Consider the following 23093-nt stretch of genomic DNA (forward strand, 5'->3'; position numbering starts at 1 on the left):
TTGTAAAATGAGTTTGGGAGTGTTCCCTCCTCTTCAAGTTTTTGGAAGAGTTTGAGAAGGATTGGTATTAATTATTGTTTAAAATGTTTGGTAGAACTTACCAGTGAAGCCAACTTATGGTGGACTTATGTTTGTTGGAATGTTTTTAGTTACTGATCCAGTCTTACTAATAATCTGCTCTGATTTTTTTTTCTTGTTTTTTTTTTCCTTTGGCAAGAGAGTGGGAATGAGTAGGGTAGGGGGAGAGAGAGAGAGAGAGAGAGAGAGAGAGAGAGAGAGAGAGAGAGAGAGAAAGGATCTTAAGTAGGCTCCACACCCAGTGCAGAGCCCAACATAAGGTTTGATCCCACAATCATCAGATCATGACCTGAGCCAAAATCAAGAGCTTGATGCTTAACCTGGAGCCACCCAGGTGCCCCTGATTTTCTATTTCTTATGATTCTGTCTTGGTAGGTTGTATATTTCTAGGAATTCTGCACTAAGAAATTTCAAAATGGAGTCATCACTATCCGAAGGCTATCTGCAGCACTTTTGATCTTTGTATGCCTCAACTCACACCCACAGATTCTCCTTGGATTTTATATCTACCAATATCTCTGTTCATCTTCCAAACCTCATCTACTCACTTCGGTAGCATTTTCACCTATCCATGTACTCATTCTTTTACTCAATCACCCCAAACTTAAGGTACTGTGGGACTCTTAGCCTATTAGATCTTGTATTTTTTGTGTGGAAGAAGGATAATAATTTTATAATTCCAGACCGACAAGTAGAAAAACAATGTTTTTTTCTCAATTCTACTTGGTAGTTCTAGTTTTGAGAGGAATTGCATTTCCAATAGAAATGTAATCAGTAAAAGTCCACTGTTACTTGTGAATAAATATGTGTTTAATAAGCAACAAGTAGTTTGTAGTTTTCTTGGTTCTCCCTTATGATGACAATGCTCAAATGTAGATTCCTTTAAGTGCTTCACCAAATAAATTCAAAGTACAGATTCAAATATAATAATTGGCAAACGACTATAATACAATACTAAATAGTTAAGACAACAGATAAAATGTTTGCACCTGTTGCTTTGTGAAGAATGAAATAGGTGAGTAGGGAATTTGGAAGCAAGATCAAAACTCAAGAACCTATAAAATGGCAATGATATGGAAAGAACATGAAGAACTAAGTATAGGTTCAGGTAAAGTAATTCATATTATTCATTATTTAAGCATTGAGATTGAGAAAAACATAAACAAATCGCATATACTTCTAAGTGGTTTCTTCAAGGCAAAGTTAATAATTACAGGAATGCTTCAGAGGGAAACCATCTACCCAACAGTTGACATGACAATGGGGATATTCCTCTCTCTCCATAGTAGATGACATTTCTGATAACAGTTGACTATTGTTCTCTTTGTCCCTTCCTCCCACAGAAAGGAATAAAAAGTGCTCATTGATTTTACTATGATTCCATACCGGGTCTGAACCCTGACTGGCACTCTCACAGGATATACTGAATTACACAGATGAACTAAGTTAATAGGCACATTAACCTTGAATTGCAAAGCAAAGAGATATGCACTAGCCAAATACCATATAGAACAAACCAAAGTTTTGTGATCTCTGTTGAATCAACCAGCCTCGTGGCTACACTTGATGTCATGATGCAAATACTGTATGCACACACTGCAATCTCTTTGTAGGCCAACTTTCCAACTCTACAAACTGGCCTTTTTGTACCTTCTGTTCTGTATCTAAAAATCCACCCCTTTGGTCTCAATTACTGCCTTTGTCTCATACTTAATGGATAGAAACAATCACTTATGAACTGGTTTGATATCAACCAAAGTGTTAACCTATTGAAATCTGTCTCCTCTATTATTGCCCTAGATTCCATGGGTCTTTCCTTTCCCAAGAATAGTTTTCCAGGAGCTCCTGAGTAGCTCAGTCCATTAAGCATCTGACTCTTGATTTTGGCTCAGGTCACAATCTCATGGTTCATGGGATAGAGCCCTGCATCAGACATTGTGCTGACAGCACAGGTGGATTCTCTCTCACTCTCTTTCTGCCCCTCACCCTCATGCTCTCTCTCTCTCTCTCTCCCTCTCAAAATAAAAAAATAAACATAAAAAAAAAGAGAATAGGTTCCCAGCAGAAAAAGCCCCCTTATTTTTCTTCAAAAATACTCTTCTTTGGATCATTCCCTATAGTATATCACTGTGATATTAAATTTCCCATCTTAATAAATGATTAAATAATAAGTAACAACAACAAAATCCTCTTTACCTTTATCTCCTTCTACCTAGTGCCTTACATCTCTATTTTTTCCCTGTGGCGTAACATCTTTTAAAGTTGGCTAAATTCGCTGTAATTTCCTCTTCTCCATTCATTCACGCAATAGAATAATCTTCAGAATACTGCAGCTGCATCAATTCAACCAAAATCACTAGGAGCCTCTTACTTGCCAAATCAAAAGTCACTACAGTCAGTACACTTTGATTTTATTTAACAAAGTTGGAGGATCTCTTCCTTTGTAACACCGCTTTTCTTGTCTTTCTTTGTCCTCTATCACTGACCAATCTCATTCATTCTAATTTCCCAGTCAACCCCCTTTTTAATCAGCTCACCTAGTATGCTTTTCTCTTCTCCACCTACGTTCTCTGCCAAGGGGATCTCATCTATCGTCATGCTTACAGACTCGCTCTATCAATCACTCCCATATTGATATAGGCAATTCTTATCCTACTGCAATGTGAGTCTTTTTCTAGAATATGGCATGACTGTATTCTTTGTAATCCACTTCAAATATCATTTCCTAAAAGTCCCACCTTCTCCAGTCAATTAATCATCATCATATTTCACTCATAATTAACACTTTCATAATGGAAAGCATCAAGGGTCACCTTATTTAAAATAGTTATTGTTCGCTGTGTTAGAACTAAGATATACGTTTCATACTAGCAATTACTTCCAAAATTACATTTTACAAAATTTGCTAGTAAATGTTAGGTCCATAATGTATGCTGTTTAAAAAAAAGGAGGAGGAGGAGGAGGAGGAGGAGGAGGAGGAGGAGGAGGAGGAGGAGAGAAATGAAATGTTTCACTGCCTGGCTACCAAATGCAATATTCATGTGTCGTTTATGTCTAATAATAATCGGTCTTGATACATATTCACAGCTAAATTTGTTTATGTTGTAAAGACCTATGTTCTGAATGCACGTAGAAAGAAGTCTTTAAATTGCTTCCCGGACTGTTAAAAAACAAAGAATCAGGAAAATATACAGTAGAATATACACTTTTAGAATTGTTGGCTAATCAATCAGATGTTAGGTAAAGCAGTTTTAAAGCCTGTTAATATAATTTAAAATGACCATTATTGAATAGAATTTATTACACTTAAGAAAATTTTATGAACTTAATTTTACTATATATTGTGCTGCCAACATTTTCTGAATGAATGAATGAGTGGACAAACTTTGCACAGCCACACCATAATTCCCCTCTATTAGAAAGACATTTCTGATTTTCAGTGCAGTCAGTTCTTATATCTTATGGAAACCACGTGCTTCTACAGGCATTATATTTAAGATATTTATAAAAATAACAGTAGGTATGAAAGGAACTTTGAAAATAAATACAGTTGCACAGAGGTGTTCGACCCCTTTTTTTGTTTTTAGTCTTTATGTTCCATGACTTTGAAGCATATAGTACTTTTGTCTTATAAATTGGATTCTATGATTTATACGTGCATATCTTTCCAGATGGCCGTGCATACTTTTTTCAGAGACAAAATTATATCTTGTTTTGGAAAATACCTTCTTGCAATGGAGAAACTAGTAAGTGAATAAGCTAAAGAATTTTATAAATCACTAAAAACCACATATTTAACCCTTTTCTTCTATTGCCTTGAAGACTGAGATATTTTAACAAGACAACTAATGTATTAAAATATAGTACCATTGTTTACAAAATTTAAATGACAGTCTAATTTTTAAAATTATTTGACTTAACATGTTTGTAGAAGGAAGTACGAGTGTTGAACTTTAACTAATTCGCTTCCAAAACATTAGCTCAAAAATTTCAATCTGTTGTAATTGTTAATATATCTTTAATGTAAATTAATATGCAATACCTTCTGGAGACATCTCTGGTACAATGGCCTCATAAGGTTCATCTAGGAATTTTGGTTCATTGTCATTGATATCCGAAACTCTGATGACAAACTCAGACTCAGGTTCCACAGCCCTTCCAGTAGTGCCGTCTATTACCTGGGCTCTTAGAGTGTAGAGGGATCGTTCCTCTCTATCAAGCTTCTGGACGGCAAAAATGTCACCTGTTCTCTCATCAATGACAAAAATACTTCCAGCTCCAGCTCCCAAAAGCTTGTACTGGAAAGAGTTGTTTCCATTGTCTAAATCAGATCTTAGCTGCAAGTGCAAAGAGGGATAATTTAGTTTCCAGGCATATTTAAATGGACAAATCAATTTTAATGATTTTATTTTCCTGTCTGTTCATTTTCCCCTATGTTAATAACCCCATGTAATTCCCATAGGATATTAAATCAGGTGAAATATTAATTTTAAGATTAAATTGTGTCATCAAGCAGAGGAGTCTGATATTTCAGTATAAGTAACTGTACAGATCTTATTACTCTAAATAGATTATTCTAATTAGAAACTAATAATTGAAAAACAAAGTGCCTTTCATAAATGATGCACACCAAAGTTGGTGGCTCATGTTTACTCTATGATTACATTCTGAGTCACCAAAACCACGCTCTCAAATATTTGCGTTAGATTGGGACCTAGAGACTGATAGGCAGATAATAGTCTAGATAAACAGTGGTATTCTATCTCTAGGTTAAAAACATGTAGGAAATACGAAAATATTACCAAGAAAATAAGGGAGCGTGTTGGGAAGGTAATGATAGCTGAGCCATCCATTTTGGCATTTATAACATGCTATAAAATGTACAAATCGTTTTCTATATGATTTCCCAATTTATCCTCATAGTATCATGAGATAAAAACTATTGACATTATCATTTCTACAGAGAAAGAGAGACTGAAAAATTTTTAAACATTCACAGAGTCATGGTTTTGTATAAGTTTATGATTTAGACAACAGGTCTGTCCGACCCCAAGAGCCTCTCCTGCAAACCACTAGGTAACATGGTCATTTATGGCTTGAGTTTTGCCAAATTAGATCTAACTCTTTCTTCCCAACATGTTCTATTCAATTGTCAAATATGTCTTTTCTTCTTGGACCCTAATTGTTTTTATGTTTAAAAGCAAAGTGAATTTGTTCGTTCATAATGTTAATGGACTTCTGAATTTGATATATAAAAACAAGGGTTATTATGATATAGGCAACACTGGTTACTTGTTCATATCTAAATTACCTTTACATAAAGAGAAGTATGCCATCATCCTGAAATTATTGTGAATCCTTGGTTTTCTTGATTCATCATTTACAAATAAACCCTTCTTTAAAGTAAGAGCTTCCTGAAAATTTACAAAGCTAACCAAGAAACACAATCTTAAACAAATTCATAACTTTTCTGATAGTTCAAGGTACAATGGACTAGTTAATATTTTTCTACGTGATTGTGTGGAATACCTGAAGGTGTCTACAACAATTAATTTTAATAATTTTAGTAATGTGTTGAATAACACGGCTATTCAATGAAAGAAACAGATTGGGAATAATAGTAATAATGCTATAATAAAAGAGCTATAGCTCTTTTAATGTGATGGTTCTTCACTACTCATAAGATAAAAAGGAAGTCTCCATGACTTACTAATAAGAGATTAAGGGAAACAGTGTCCTTTCCAATAATTATATCAAAGGAAAGTTATGTATGTCCTATGTTTTTCAGGTATCATTTTAATATAATTTGAAAATTTGATTCAATATTAGGATGATGATAAGTCAAATTTAGTAATGAGTAAATGTATTCCAAGTATCTGCACAGTATAATTTTCATAGATCAGTGAGTTTGGTCTTTTCATGGACCCATTTTAAGTAAAAAAATAAAAATAAAAAAATATGTATATATATTTACTTAAATATACATGAATATATATTAAGTATCTGCCTTTTAAGGTCACAAAGTTCGTAAGTTAAAGACATTTCAATTTCATGAATTCTAGTGTCATGATATTTTCTTTCTTTTTAATTTTTTAAATGTTTTTACTTATTTTTTATACAGAGAGACAGAGCGTGAGCAGGGGAGGGGCAGAGAGAGAGGGAGACACAGAATCTGAAGTAGCTCCAGGCTCCGAGCTGTCAGCACAGAGCCTGACATGGGGCTTGAACCCGCAAAGTGGGAGATCATGACTTGAGCCGAAGTGGGACGCTCAACCGACTGAGCCACCCAGGCGCCCCTCCAGTGTCATGATATTTTCTACATTTCTATTCAAAACTACTTCTTTCAATCAGGAAATTACCATTGATTTGGCAAATCAGTATGCCTTTACATTTTTACTTAATTGTGCTTTCCAAACCTAATCTCTGTTAACAAATAGTGCAAAAAGAAAGTCATCTTGGACACATCAGCTACATTTAATTTTCACCAGCTCTTTAACGACAACACCTAGGTATTCATTATTACTCTCTTTTAAAGCAGTTACCTGTGTGTCATTTAAGTCGAATGACAGTGTTTCAAGGCCAAACACCCGTTAGAATATTTTCACAAGTATTTTTATAGAATGAAAAAAATAGGCAAAACCAACCACCACGTGAACGGAACAGGAGGTGTGCCGGGAGCACCGGGAGCACAAAAACACAAACTAGAAAATGTGACAGTTGGCCAGGGAGGTAGTCTCTGCTCTGACTGTACTGAGGCACTTCCCTGCAGAGTCTCATTCACTAAAAGTTCCCCGTCTGTGTGAGTCTGTCACCCCACTCATTGATGGCAGAGCACATGGTACTCCGTGGACTCCACCGCAGATGCGACCAGAGACTCAGTTAACCAGCAGACACTTAACTGCGGACCTCATTTGTGCCATCCTGCCTGTGATTTACCTGGAGTCATCTTAGAGAATAAAGAGATGAGAAATCTGACTCACAGCAGGAACACATACATGCACAAACGTTTGAAATCTGTTTGCATAAGATCCCAATCTAAGCCTTTGGTGGAGTATACACATACACATTCACCGGAGGTGATAGACGAACTCCTCTGGAATCTGGACATCGTGCTAACACTGAAGCTTTCCTGAAAGGGCCAGGGAAAGGGAGTTCATGAATTTTGAGTGCTTCACCCTTTGGGCCCAATTAAATTTTAGTGCCAGTTAATTAGTGGTTAAACTTATTTCAGTTCATTCATCTAGAGAAAGATCCTTAGAAAAAGGACACGGTATTGTAAATACCTCTGTTTAAAGAATATTGAATGATAACAAAAACCAAAAACATAAATAGGGAACATTCTATCTCATTAGGAAATTTAAATATATATATATATCTTAAAGATATATACATATATCTTACAAGAAAGTAAAAATAATTATTCTTTATACTTCATAATCAAATGAAGTGTGTATGCTCTTGAAGCTACTTAACTGTAAAAGGGCTTGGTATTAATCTGCTTCATGAAAAATTAATGATGGGTAAATCAACACGTACTGAGCATAATAGAAACTCAGGCTAAATACTGTTGGTAAACGTTATTATTCTCAGTGTGGTTGCTTTGATCCATTACCAAAAATAACACCATCACATTTCCAGATGTTGATAAATGAGGGCTCTATTTTCATATGGGAGACAAAAGTGAAATTTGAAAATCAGAGGTTTCTTTCCTCCTCAAGTTTTGCAGGTATTTTAGGTGCCTGGAAATCAGAAACAATTAATTAGGCCTATGGCTAAAGCTTCCTAAGGGTTCCACCGAGAAAATGTACGACGCATCAAATGCCTTAAAACTTCCTCAACCCATCCATTTAGATTTACATAATAGTATTTCCTGTAACACTCTGATAAAATCAGTACCTGGCCAATGTGATAATTAGTCTTATTCATTTCCTCTGGTACAAAAAACTGGTTCCACATCCAACCACGCTTCACTCTCAAATGAGAATCCACTGGGTGCTTAACTTCCTCTGTTTGAGAGATTTCTGTTGCCATAAAGCAAGGCCATAGGAGAGAAATTCCCAACGTAAAAGGCAGCAATAAGCAATAATCCATTCTGCTCGTTTGATTCCAACTGGTATTCTTCGGAGGAAACAGTAGCTGCAAACAAAAATTGAGTGTTCCTTTAGAATCTTTTTATGCTTTAGGTATCTTACATATTCCAAAAGAACAAGAAACACCACAAAATTTTACATTTAAAATAACATTTGCTCACATAATTGCTAAAGAAAGGATATAACTTTTGCATCCATAAAAGTAGGAACAACAATATACATTTAATTTATCATCCAATTACGCTTGTTATATTTTGCAGCTCAGCAATAATTTGAATGGCATAATTAGAAACTTCTGCCCAAGCACTGTCCATTTTAAGCTATAGTCATAAATCTGCCTGAAGGTTGAAAAGTTGATCTGGCAATCTCCTTGATTGACAGTTGATACTGAAATTAGATTTTTTTTCTTTAATTTAAAAATTCTATCTCTGTAAAACTCAAACTGCCCCATTAAAACAAGTCAAGGCAGGGGGAAAATGTAATCTTCTACTCCCCTTTTTCAATAGCAATAAATTTTCTTACCCAATTTCCCAAGTTATAGCATTTTATCTAGTATTAACTAGACAAAATGACAACTCATCTTGAAACCTGGAGGATTTCATAATCGGTTATGCTGAAGTTATAAAAACACTCTGGATAGAAAACCCGTGCAAGATATTTACCATTTTATATTATGAAGGGTATGAAATGGTTTTCATCTTAACAAAGAGACGATGCTATTTTTAGAAAATAAATACAAAAATATTGTGTCTGAGTACAAATGTCTGATTATTTATGCTATAGAAGATGAAGAAAAAAGATATCTTCTAGGGGCATCTAGTTGGTTGAGCATCTGACTCTTGGTTTCAGCTCAGGTCATGTTCTCAGGTTCATGGGATCGAGTCCCATGTCGGGTTCTGCACTAGCAGAGTGGAGCCTGCTTGGGATTCTCGGTCTTCCTCTCTCTCTGCTCCTGTCCTCCTTGAGCTGTCTCTCTTTCTCTCAAAATAATAAAAAAAGAAAGATATCTTCTATTATTTAAATATTAAAAGAGAAACTCTGAACTATTGAATTTTACAGGTAAAACTTTCTATTTAATGGATACTGATCATGCAATTCTCTTTGAAATGACTGGTAATTCTCACTCTTATAGGAAATGGAATATCTTTGCACTTGCCACATTGACATAGCACCTCAATATAACCAAATTGGATTTGTTTCTTTGGGACTCATGAAGAAAAATAATTTTGTCAAATCTACAAAGAGTTTAACACTATACAATCAACAGAAAATTCAGAGTCCCTATTTCTGTTACGAGTTTCCTGTATGATTTCACTTTGAATCTTCTCCACATATTTTTGAACAACCCTTGAGAGATATTTTAGGGCTTTGGCTCTTGTTAGAAGAGTTGTTAAAAAACACCTAATTAAGACAGAACACATTGTCATACATGGGCATTCTGTGGTGCCTCTCCTTCAAGCAGATGCATTCTTCGTTATATATTTACTTAATGAAGGTCATGAAATTCAACTGATGTGAAAACTGAAGATGGATTTCATCCTAATGTTGAATATTTGAAATCCAAATAATAATGTCTGTTGTTTAGAAATTGTGAATCTATATTTTTGATACCCAGTAAATAATGAAGGCAGTCAGAACAAGCTCAGTTTCCTAATGAGGATGCTATTTTGTATAAATTTGGAAAAGTATCACTAACAGCGATGTGAAGTTATAATTATAGTGTTGGGTAAATACATTTATGTCAACTTTATGTTATTATATTTTCATTCATCTAGGAAAAAAAGTGAGGGGTTTTAGGAAACATGCTGTACTAGAGTCAAAGATATTTAAAACACACAAGAATAAGTATAAAAAAAGGACATTATCTAGAACCTGATTTGCACCAACCTATTTTTTTAATATTTCAGGGTTTTGTTTTAATTTTAGTTAACATGTAGTGTAATATTAGTTTCAGGAGAATTCAGTGATTCATCACTGACATGTTATACCAGTTCTCATCCCAAGCGCCCTCCTTAATACCCATTAACCATTTAGCCCCTCCCTCTGCCTACCTCTCCTTCAGCTATCCTCAGTTTGTTCTCTGTATTTAAAAGTCTCTTATGGTTTGCCTCCCTCTCTCTCTTTTTTTTTCTTTTCCTATGTTCATCTATTTGGTTTCTTAAATCATAAATATGAGTGAAATCATATGGTATTTTGCCTTTTTATGACTGACTGACTTCACTTAGCATAATACACTCTACCTCTGTCCATGTCATTTCAAATGGCAAGATTTCATTCTTTTTGATGGCATGGTAACACTCCATTGTATATATATACCACTTCTTCTTTATCCATTCATCAGTGGATAGACCTTCAGGCTCTTGCCATAATTTGGCTATTGTTGATAATGTTGCTATAAACATTGGGGTGCATGTGCCCTTTTGAATCTGTATTTTTGTATCCTTTGTATAAATACCTAGTAGTGCAATGGCTGGCTCCTAGCAGAGTTCTTTTAACCTTTTGAGGAACCTCCATTCTGTTTTCCAGGGTGGCTGCACCAGTTTGCATTCCCATCCACAGCGTAAGAGGGTTCCTCTTTCTCCACATCCTCACCAACACCTGTTGTTTCCTGTGTTGTTAATTCTAGCCATTCTGACTTGTGTGAGGTGGTAACTCACCATTGTTTTGATGTATTTCCCTGATGATGAGCAATGTTGAGCATCTTTTCATGTGTGTTAGTTATCTAGATGTCTTCTTTGGGAAAATGTCTATTCATGTCCTCTGCCCATGTCTTTACTGGATTATTTGTTTATTGGGTATTGAGTTGTATCATGTTTTTATACATTTTGGATATTAACCCTTTTTAGATATGTCTTTGCAAATATCTTCTCCCATTCCATAAGTTGCCTTGGAGTGTTGTTGATTGTTTCCTTTGCTGTGCAGAAGTTTTTATCTTGATGAAGTTCCAACAGTTCATGTTTGCTTTTGTTTCCCTTACCTATGGAGACGTGTCTAGTTAGAAGTTGCTGTGGCCAGGGTCAAAGATATTGCTGCCTATGTTCTACTCTAGGATTTTGATGATTTCCTGTCTCACATTTAGGTCTTTCATTCATTTTTAATTTATTGTTGTGTATGGTGTAATAAAGTGATCCATTTTCATTCTTCTGCATGTAGCTGTTCAGTTTTCCCAACACCATTTGTTGAAGAGACTGTCTTTTTTTCCATTGGATATTCTTTCCTGCTTTGTCAAAGATTAGTTGGCGATAGAGTTGTGGACCCATTTCTGGGTTTTCTATTCCGTTCCATTGATCTATGTGTCTGTGTTCGTGCCAGTACCATACTGTCTTGATGACCACAGTTTTGTACTGTAACTTGAGGTCCAGAATCATGATGCCTCCAGATTTTCTTTCCTTTTCAACATTTCTTTAGCTGTTAGGGGTCTTCTGTTGTTCCATACAAATTTTAGGATTGTTCCTTCTATCTCTGTGAAAAATGCTGGTGTTATATTGATAGGGATTGCACGGAATGTGTAGTTTGCTTTGGGTGGTATAGACATTTTAACAACATTTTTTCTTCTAATCTATGAACATAGAATGTTTTACCATTTGTTTGTGTCTTCTTCAATTTCTTTTACAAGTGTTCTGCAGTTTTCGGAGTACAGATCTGTTCCTTCTTTGGTTAGGTTATTCCTAGGTATCTTGTGGTTTTTTGGTGCAATTGTAAATGGAATTGATTCCTTGATTTCCCTTTCTGCTGCTTCATTATTGTGTATAGAGATACAACAGATTTCTGAATGCTGATTTTGTATCCTGAGACTTTATTGAATTCTTGTATCAATTCTGGCAATTTTTTTGGTTGAGTCTTTTGGATTTTCTATATAGAGTAACATGTTGTCTTGAATAGTGAAAGTTTGACATCTTTCTTGTCAATTTGGATGCCTTTTATTTCTTTATGTTGTCTGCTGACAGTACTACATTAAATAACATTGGTGGAAGTGGACATCCCTGTCTTACTCCTGACTTTAGTGGAAAAGCTCGCAATTTTCCCTATTGACGATGCTATTAGCTGTGGGTCTTAATGCATACAGGGTCTTTTGCACATGGCCTTTATGTTGTTGAGGTATATTCCCTCTATCCCTACTCTATTGAGTGTTTTTATTAAAAATGAATGCTGTACCTTGTCAAATGCTTTTTCTGCATCTATTGATATCGGATGGCTCTTACCCTTTTATTAATATGGTGTATTGTGCTGATTGATTTGTGAATACTGAACCACTCTTACAGCCCAGGAATAAATCCCACTTGATCATGGTAAATAATTCTTTTAATGTACTGTTGGGTACAGTTTCCTAGTATCTTGTTGAGAAATTTTGCATCCATGTACATCAGGGATATTGGTCTGTAATTCTCCTTTTTCTTGGGGTCTTTGTCTGGTTTTGGAGTCAAGGGAATGTAGCCCCATAGAATGACTGTGAAAGTTTTCCTTCCATTTCAATTTTTTGGAACAGTTTGAGAAGAATAGGTATTAATTTGTTAAATGTTTGATAGAAGTCCTCTTGGAAGCCCTCTGGTCTTGGACTTTTGTTTGGTGGGAGATTTTTGATTACTGATTTCATTTCTTTGCTGGTTATTGTTCTGTTCAAATTTTTTATTTCTTCCTGTTTCAGTTTTGGTCATATATATGTTTCTAGGAATTTATCCATTTCTTCCAGAATGTTCAATTTGTTAGCACCTAATTTCTCATACTATTCTCTTATAATTGTATTTATGTTGTGTTTATTGTGATCTCTCCTCTCTCATTCATGATTTTATTTACTTGAGACCTTTCTCTTTTATTTTTGATAAGCCTGTCTAGGGGTGTATCAATTTTACTAATTCTCTTAAAGAACTAACTCCTAGTTTTATTGATCTGTTCTACAGTATTGTTTCTATATCATTTATTTCTGTTCTCATCTTTATTATTTCACTTCTTCTGCTGGCTTTAGGGTTTAGGCTTCATTTGCTGTTCCTTTTGTACAAACTTATTTTTATAGTTACATTTTTTTTATCAATCTGTGAAAATATTTCATGATAATTCAGTATCTTTAAATGATAAAAGAGAAACTATTGTGAATTTCATTAGTTGTGGAAGTTTCTTTGTGGTTATATAAAAACATACCCTATTTTTGGTCATGTCATGTATACTGAAGTATGTTGGTATTGGATATAACATGACATCTAGAATTTTTTAAAAGCATTTCAGAAAGAGTAGGAGCATTTAGGAGCAGGTAAAACCAAGCACAAGCTTGATAATTAATTCTTGAAATTGGGTCATGAGCATTGGCATAGCTATTATTTATTCTTCACTTGTATTTAAAATTTGTATACTAAAACAACAACAATAATAATTTATTCTGTACTTCTTAAATCTATTTGGTGGACAAAAATCATTAAACAGTTTAATATCAGATATTGATGAAAATGCATGAAGAACAGACTCCAATACAATGTTGATGAAATTGAAAATTTGGGCAATTATTTTGAGGAATAGTTTGGCCAAATCTACTATATTTAAAAATTAGTTTAGGGGCGCCTGTGTTTGTGAGTTTGAGTCCCCTGTCAGGCTCTGTGCTGACAGCTCGGAGCCCAGAGCCTGCTTCAGATTCTGTGTCTCCCTCGCTCTCTGCCCCTCCCCTACTCAGGCTCTGTCTCTCTCTCTCAAAAATAAACATTAAATAAATAGTTGAATGTATAAACTAACAGCTATTTTTTTTACTGCTTTATACATAGAGAAATTTCAAATTTGTTCACTATGAGGCAAATACAAATTGGATTAATTGGAAAAAGGATATGTGAAAAAAAAAGTTCTAATCAGGGTATTATATGATACCAATTATAAAGTGTTTCAAAATTATAAGATGATGCCCTAAGAGACTATTGTCATACACGGATTTTGTAAAGTCTAGGAAAAGAAAAATGATATGCAAGATTTATTATGGTATTTATACCATGACAATAGGAAAAGAAACGGGTTTAAAGAAGTTGAGAAATCTCTGTCATGTTTTTCGCCCTCTAAAAAATCTCAAGTAAACATGTCAAATAATAACACTCATTAAATTTCTATCTTATATTTTTTCAGATAAAGTATATGACTGAAATGCTTTACAACTAAATTTAAAATTAAAAGTTAAACTATCTTATTTCATAGTCCCAAATCATAATAAAACAGACATGAATACCCTTTTATTTGAGCCTCTTACTATACAAATACAATAATGAAATGCAGTAGGTATGTGTGAATTATGAAATATTATGGCTTTGTTTATACTCTTCTAGATGCCAAATTATCTGTAATGGTCACACATTTCAGGGGAAGGGAAAATGTTTCAAATCATGGTCCACTTCTGATTGAAGAGCGTTGACAGCTGTCAGCAGGGCCAGACTGAGAAAAGTTCAAGGCTGAGTCTGGGCTAATAAGGGAAAATGGTATCAATTAGTGTGTCTGAAACGGGTCCTAGAGAAACAAGGAGTGACATTTCCGCCCTAAATCTGCAGTCCTGTTATATTTTCCAGTCAGGTGAATGTGGGGGTGAAAACCCGCATAATATTTCAATATGGAAAAATGCTAATACTGTGTCTCGTGGTAATTTGTGTAGATTTAATTTCATTTCTAGTCCCTAGGCATATTTATAAATATTAAGTAAAAAGTAGAATGAACTACATTTCAAAATACATAATGTATAAAAATTAAATGACATTGCTATTAACACAAAATTACATAATAAAATGATACTAATCTCTGAATAACAGTATTATAGTAAGTATCAACATACTATGTCCAAGTAGGATCATATAATTTGAATATTAGAAACTGTATTTTCTCTAACGTATTGCATCCCCATATGAAGAAATTTATATCGAGACATTTTGAGTGACCTGTCCAGTAGCAAATAATTATTTACCGGTGGAGATAAGACTGGAAATGTAATCTTAAGGGCACAGAGTATATACTGTGCCTTACTGAATGGAAGAAAGAAAACACGTAGATACCTAACAACGTGCATGACATCTGTCAGTGGTAGTTCACCGTATTTGAATTAACTAAATATCTATAAATTGCATTTTAACGTCTGGACCAATCTTGAAACTAGACATAATAAAATGTTTTCCGTTATCTCCTTTTAGAGTACCTCTCCCCGCTTCTTCTAAAGATCATTGAGGTCAAAAAAAGGGAAGAATAAGTCAGAATGATGGATTTGGTGTCTGTGTGGGAGAAGATAAAAGTTGAAGCTAGAAGAATGTGGATTGGATAAATATAGAAACTTGATCCTATTTGTGATCTTTTTAAAAATCAAGTGAAACTTGGCAACTTCATAGAGTGACACCACCCATAAAGGCTTTTAAAGGGCTTTCTCGGAACCACTAATAGGAAATACAGAAAGAAATGTAAGTGGATATAGCTTGCATACATAAGTGAGAAGAAGTGATATTTCTGGACCAAATTTGCAATAAAACATGTGCCAACTCTTTCTCTGTAGAAGTAGACGTAAAAGGTCTTTCTTTGTCACATTTATAAACTCTCGTTAAACATATTTTGCATATTGACTGGCACAAATAAAAGCATTTTGCTACAGATAAAGCAATACGAAGTCAGAGTGCCTGTATAAGAGTCTCTCAAGCCCTCTTTGGCATCACGGCCTTCCCCATTCACTATTTGTGTCATGTCTTGAGTTGTGGAGCCATTTCATCCCTGGGTTGGCTTCTAGGAACTCTGTTCTCAGCAGTGGAGAGGACTGTGGATTCTTGAGCACCATATTCAGTGCTAAACAATGACAAAATTGAGCCTGAATGTGAAAATATTCTAGAAGGAGAAGAGACAGATTCCAACCGATGAAACACCCACTGGCAAACTCTCGTTTTAAAAAAATCTGGTATCCCACATTTTTCCATCTTCCACAAGCTACCAAAACATGATGTCTCATCATTTCAAGGCTGAATTGCTACATGTCTGTGCACCGAAGATTTGCCTAAAACCATTTTTGGACCGTATCCTTCATTACACGTTGCCAATGCAATTACTCTGCATGGGACTTAATTATATCTTTGCCATATTTGTAATGATTTTAATTTGGTCACTGCATGTACATATGTTATTTCTTACACTTACTTTTCTGTGTGGCTGCAGTCAAACCTGTAAAATATTTTCTTTAGTGAAGTTTCTTTTTTCTCTTAATGTTCTTGTGAAAATACATAACATAGAACAACAAAGCAAAAAAAAAAAAGAACAAGAGTGAGAAAGCAATACTTTACTTCTAATATCTGACAAAATATCACTTACATTATTTGAGGAGATAAAACTGCACATATTTATCCATGCTTTCAGTTTCACTGTGTAATTGAAAAACACTGGGAATTCCCTGAATACTCTAAATCTATTCATTTGGAGAGATACATAAAATTGGTCTCAGAGTTAACAAAGAAACAAGTGAATAAAAACAAATTTCAAAATTCATATTAACATCATGCTATTCAGCCATTACATACGGTGCTGTAAAGTCATTTAATGATATGGAGATATGGCTGTAATGCTTCGATAGGTGAAGGAAATAAGTTAAATGCAAAGAAAATGAATCCATTAATTTAGGAAAAACTTATGTTGACAAATTCAGTGGAGGGAGCCTGAAAGACGATGCCCTCAAATACAGGTAGTAATCATATCTGCACTGAGAAATTATAGATCAATTAAAATTTTCCTCATGTGTATCACATTTTAATATTTATTACATGTCTACCTATAATTATGTAATAAATTATAAGACTGGGACGCCCGGGTGGCTAGGGCGGTTAAGCATCTGACTCTTGATCTCAGCTCAAGGTCTTGATCTAAGGGTCATGAGTTCAAGTCCCATATGTGGCTCCATGCTGGGAGCCTCTTTAAAAACAAACAAACAAACAAACAAACATGTTACACGAGTTTATTTGGGGTTTATTTAGTACCATCTTGACGATCAAGAGACCACTATCGGCTGCCTCTGGGGCTGTTCTTCAGAGGCAGGTTGGTGGGTTGACGAGCCAAGGAAGGACTGAATGACTACACCAGCCATACCACTAGCTGTGTGTCTTTACAGAAGTCTAAACTCTGGCTGCCTACTCATCTCATTTGAAAAACAAAGACCACGCCAGTGACACTCCCATGGAGTCATCTTGATTAAATGAGTCCATGTGCCTAGATATTGTCCGGCACCTATTGTTATGTAAGTGCTTTTAACTACATAAAAGTAGCCACCTATAAGTGGGTGATGACAATCTATTTCTCAACTTCAAAATATTCAGCTGTTATTTCTTCAAACAAGACAGACATATGAAAATAAAAGCCGTTATAAATGGCCATCACAAAATGCGTAGGATACATGGCACGTAATGCATGGGTTCTACATGTATTCTCAAATGGTTTGAAAGTCTTTTTTTTTTTTTTATTATTCTGGAACATGGCTATGTGACTGACAAGTAAACATTGCCATGCTTGCAATAGTATGTGACAGTGTATGGATGTATACGGGCAGAAAGCAATCCCAGCGTGACTCAGAACAATTATGTTTTCAAAGAAGACTAATTATGACTTAAGGGATGGAAAATATTATAATCTATGCACTTATACAGTTGGTAACTGAATCTAATTATGAATTGTCTTTTCTATGACCTCGTCTTAGTTACATAAAGATAATTATTCCATCTGTGAAAACTTATAAAAATATAATGTCTTCTGAAAGGCTTGTGGAAAGCTAAAAAACTAAGCTCAACTAAGCCAGCTCCTCATAGGGAAAAACAGATGGCCATTAATATAATGTCTCCATCTTTAGAAAACCGTTGAGTGGCTCGGTCAAAATGATATATCAAAAGCCTAATAATTTGCGATGGTCAGGAAATCCTAAAGCTTAGGGGAAAAAGGAAAATTCTCAAAATCATGGTTTCTAAAATGCTACTTAATAAAAGTAAGATAAAACCCTTCTCTCCCACAATTCAATTAAGCATGTCTAACTTCTGATATTAAGATCCAAATGTGTTAAGTAAGCAAATTTTATAAAACCTCAGTGCGAAACAAATAATAAAACGCAGCTCTGAGGGCTGTGAGCAGTTAAATTATTACAGGGGAAGTATTCTTTTCCTTTCTCTCTCTCTCAAAATGAGAGAGAGAGACAGAGCACACAAGTGGGGGAGAGGGCAGAGGGAGGTTGAGAGACAGAGACAGAGAGAGTCAGAGAATCTTAAGCAGGCTCCACGATCAGCACAGACACTAACGCAGGACTCAGGCTCACAACCATGAGATCATGACCTGAGCCACAATCAAGAGTCAGGCACTTAATCGACTGAGCCACCCAGGCGCTCCCCCACCTTTCTTTTAATTTAAGGAGTTATGTGTTTATAAAAGGGGAAAAAAACGTAGACTTTGAAATGTCTATTAACAGTCCCCTTTTATTCCATAAGTACCTTTATAATTACTGTTAGAGCAGTAGCATGGGTGGTTGGTGACAGGTTATAGACTATATCTTGAACTCGAATTTTTTTTGTCAAACACTACCTCAATATTCACTCCAAAAAAAAAGGTACTGTATATTTGTGGAAATCTATTTAACCCCTGTCCACTTACTGAAATACAAAAGCAACTATCTTGAAACTGTTAGGTTGTTGTACTCTTTCAGCTGAAAAATCTTGGGAAATCTGTATTGTCTACTATGTTGTTTCCCATGTTAATGTCTGCCTTTATATTTAACTTACATACATATATATTTTTATTTTAATCCTTTTTAAATTAATCATTTAATATGATAATTAGCTTTTAATTAAATATTTTGAATGTTTGAATCAGTGCTTCAAGGCCATCTGCAATTCCAGACACTGGAATGTTGCTTCCCTGGATGTACTGACTCAGGCCCGTGACTGTTTGTCCCTCACTTCAAGGTGCCAGTGTATCCGGCACTCAGACTAATCACAGTCTGCAGAAAGAGAGAAGATGAGTCACAGAATCAATAATACGGAAACAGCATTGACAACAGTTGATGACCGACTGGATTTCAAGAGAGACTGTCTAGGGAATGTCAAAGGTAGGCTTCGAAGTACTAAGGTATCTCCCTGCAAAACTTACAGGTGAAGATTCTAAGTGGGCACTTGGTGATTCCATACTCAGAATTGTAATTGTTGCCATGGGATGTTTCCTTTCACTCCATTGCTGTAAGAAAGGCTTACTTTTAATTCTTTAGGATGACGTAATCCATCCCTAACCCCAGGATGATTAGCAAACTGACATGGTTAGGAGGAGAACATGACCTGAGAGTAAAAAAAAAAAAAAAAAAAAAAAAAGAACTAACATCTTTTGGTCACTGTGGTACACATACTATTGTACACCAATATCTCTCCTACAATTTGGCTGGGTTATGTGATTAGCTTTCTAACCATTTATAAATAAAGGTGATGGCTATCACTTCAGACCTGGAGCAGTGAAGGACCTGTGAATAATTATTTTGTCTTACTCTCTCCCTTCTCTGGCAATCAGATGCTGTAGTTATGAGATGATAGAACCTCAATCAAGGTAGGGGCACTGGCAACTGTGTGGAACTGAATATTGTACCCCCATGAGTCTCATTAAATATTTGTGGTATGAGGTTACTGAAAGGTGGGCAGTTACTTGACTACATAGCCCAGCACCCTAATAAAACCCCCAACTATATTCCTGGAACCATAAGAGGTACTTCGTGTTTCCTCTTGTTAATTTTCTTTGTAATCAGTGAGATATTAATTGTAAACCTCTGTTTAAAAAGAGAAGAAAGAAGGCCAAAGTGGGGTTATATAAACTAATGAGAAAAAAGGAGTCACAAAGGCCAGCTATAGATAGTAGCTGGAATCAAGTCTTGTCAGAGTAATAAAAGAGATAAAAATGCCTAAACTGAAAGAATACAAGAAGTTGAATAGGGTCAGAGTGGGGGAGAAAGATGATGTGCCCAGGGACAAGTACATTTGCATATTAATTTCAAAAACATTATTTCAGACAGCTGCCCAAGTTAAGCCATTTCCAAGTTAGGACATTAAGGGTAGTTAAATAGGGTACAAATCTCTAGAGTCTGTATAATTCAGCTAATTTCTTCCTGTGTATATGTCAAGCCATGGCCTCTCTAGTTCAACCTAACCCAGTCTGGATTTTTTTAGGATATTTTCTCCACAATTTTAGGTACTGAATTAATTATTTGGCCATTTCCTCACTATTTTGGAAGCAAATACTTAAACTCTTTCATATTGAGCTTAATTTTTTCTTTTGATTTCAAATATTAACCTTTTATTTATGTTGATATTCTAGAGAGTAATATATTTTAGGTATACCTAAATCTCCAATAATAGTAGTAATTATATTTCTTCCTTTCTAATCATACCTCTCCTGCCCACTAACCCAACTGTTAAATCTGACCCTCCTAACTATTATCTGACTGATGGATTCAATTCAACTTGTTTACATCAGGAAAAATTAGTTGAATTATTGTGCATAGACACTTGTATGTTCAGTCCTGTAGATTTCTATTCCCAGTTTCAAACCCAGAGGCTATAACCACATGCTTGAGTTGAGTGCCAGAGACAAAAAATTGAAAAGCCAAGGGCACATGGGACACACAGGGAAATAAATAGCCAAGGACTTGCTCATCTCAAAATACCTAATAACCAATAATCTAAAAGTACATTACATGCATGCATACACACACACATAAAATTCCAAAATGTTTGTTTTTTCCCCATTTTCACATGGAAAGGCTTTTAGTATTTAAACATTAAGTGGGATAAATATTGAGGGTTTTGTCATATATTTTAATATGCTAAAAAGTTACTTTCATTCCTAGTTTTTAAAGAGCTTTTGTTATAAATATGTGTTTTTTTGTTTTTATAAAATGAGATTATGAATTGAGATTACCAGGTGGTTTCTTTCTTTCAATTTGGTGACAGGGTACAGAATAGAGTGAATAGTTTCAATAATATTGAGACATTCTTGCATTCCTAATGTATATATACCACTTTGTATGTATATAATACATAACAAAAACTTAATACTTAATCTATAAAGTGTAAGGTATACATGTTATATATTACAAACTACCTATGGTATATATTGTAGGCAGTATATATATATGTTACACAAAATATAAATTTTAAGATATATAATATAGACTATATGATGATTTCCAGCTAATATCATATGAAAAATGATTCTACTAGTTCTTTCCTACACTGTCTTTTTTGACATTAGGATAATATACCTATATAAACTGAATTGAGGAACTGTTGTGATTTGGATCACCATACAATATTATAGAGAGTAGATTTAATTTTTAATTGATCCCAAGTAGATTTTATCTTCATAATTAGTTGAATCTGATTCATTTTTAGTTTCTGTGAATAAAAGTAATCAAAGTTGCATTCATTATACACAAAAACAAAAATTATGTTTAAACAAACAGAATGTTTTTTTTTAAAGGCTTCTGCTGTGTGTGTGTGTGTGTGTGTGTGTGTGTGTGTGTGTGTAGTTCTATACAGGTTGAATACTATTATTCATGCAGATATGCCACTGATCCACCAATTAGAAAATATAATATATATCCCAAATTTCCTTTATTATCAGTTTAATTCTAATGAATATACGGCTTTCTGATAGTATAGAACCAATAAATAATGACTTTCAATGGTAAAAATAACTAAAAAAACAAATTTAGGAAATAAAAGCTTCATAGAACGATGAACAAAGTATACTTTTGAAGATTTCTTGAACCATGAAATAAATCATGGTTTAACAAAATCACCAGTTACCATGCATGTAAAGCATGAGAATTTCCACAATCATAAAATTATGCAAAGGGAGACATTTTTCCCCAAAACATTGTTTGGATAAATATGAAACACTACGAGTTCATTATTTTCATCACATAAATATCTGGCGAATTGAATGTATGTATCACCATAGAAACAAGGAAAGGAAAAATATTTTTCTTCTTACCAACAATGCATTCTACCGTCCCAAGAATGTATTACAAAATTATTTATTTTGTCTTCAATTTCCATTAAGTATATATTATTTTGTTTTTCACTTGTTGAAAATCTTTTCAGCCATTGCTTACTACAGTAAATAAAGACAGTTACCCCCTATTTGACATTTTTTTGCTGATGTTGTATTAGTAACTACATAACACATGGTCAAATATATCATCTAAATGTTCCTTTGTTCAATTATCAATTGTTTTCAGTACATATTTTTTATCACTATAATAGCTATAAATGTATTCTACCATCAAAAGCAATACTTAGTAAGCACCACTGCCAAATGGTGTGGAAAATATAATTTTGTATTGAAAAAGGCATAATATAAACATGGCTTTTTAAAGACCTAAATCTTAGTGAATGGAAAAAAATTTAAAGCCATATACTTCATTGTGTGTGTGTGTGTATGTGTGTGCGTGTAGAATACACAATTTAAAAATTTATAAAATAGTATCATAATTTTCTAAATTTTTTTCTTTTTAATGTTTATCTATGTTTGAAGGAGAAAGAGACAGGATGCAAGCAGGGGAGGGGGAGAGAGAGAGGGAGACACGGAATCCGAAGCAGGCTCCAGGCTCAAGCTGTCAGCACAGAGGTCCAATGTGGGGCTAGAACTCATGAGCCATGAGAACATGACCTGCGCCGAAATTGGATGCCCAGCTGACTGAGTCACCCAGGCACCCCTAAAATAGTATCATAGAACCAGATAGTACCTGATTCAGATGAACTGGTTAAGGTATTAAAAGCATTTTAGCCACCATGCAAAAGCACTGTATTTGACAATTGAAGTAATATGATTTTAAAATCTGAACAAACATGACAAAACATGAAGGAGGTGATTATATTTTCTCTAAAGTGTTTTTTTTAAACTTTTATGTTTATTTATTTTTGAGAGAGA

General features: G+C 34.6%; 1 protein-coding gene across 4 annotated transcripts in view; it reads right to left on the bottom strand.

The window, feature by feature from the left end:
• Positions 1–23093, bottom strand: part of CDH19 (cadherin 19) — a 99946-nt gene that overhangs the window by 64890 nt on the left and 11963 nt on the right. For all 4 annotated transcript variants that reach the window (XM_027069149.2, XM_027069148.2, XM_027069150.2 and 1 more), the window contains exons 2-3: positions 7975–8214; positions 4121–4415 (exon numbers count right to left, since the gene is read on the bottom strand). In XM_027069149.2, the coding sequence (XP_026924950.2) occupies positions 4121–4415; positions 7975–8169 (490 nt within the window). In that variant the 5' untranslated portion in view covers positions 8170–8214. The remainder of the gene's footprint in view (positions 1–4120; positions 4416–7974; positions 8215–23093) is intronic.

The sequence above is a fragment of the Acinonyx jubatus genome, chromosome D3 (assembly GCF_027475565.1).
Source record: "Acinonyx jubatus isolate Ajub_Pintada_27869175 chromosome D3, VMU_Ajub_asm_v1.0, whole genome shotgun sequence".
In the NCBI taxonomy this organism is placed as follows: domain Eukaryota; kingdom Metazoa; phylum Chordata; class Mammalia; order Carnivora; family Felidae; genus Acinonyx; species Acinonyx jubatus.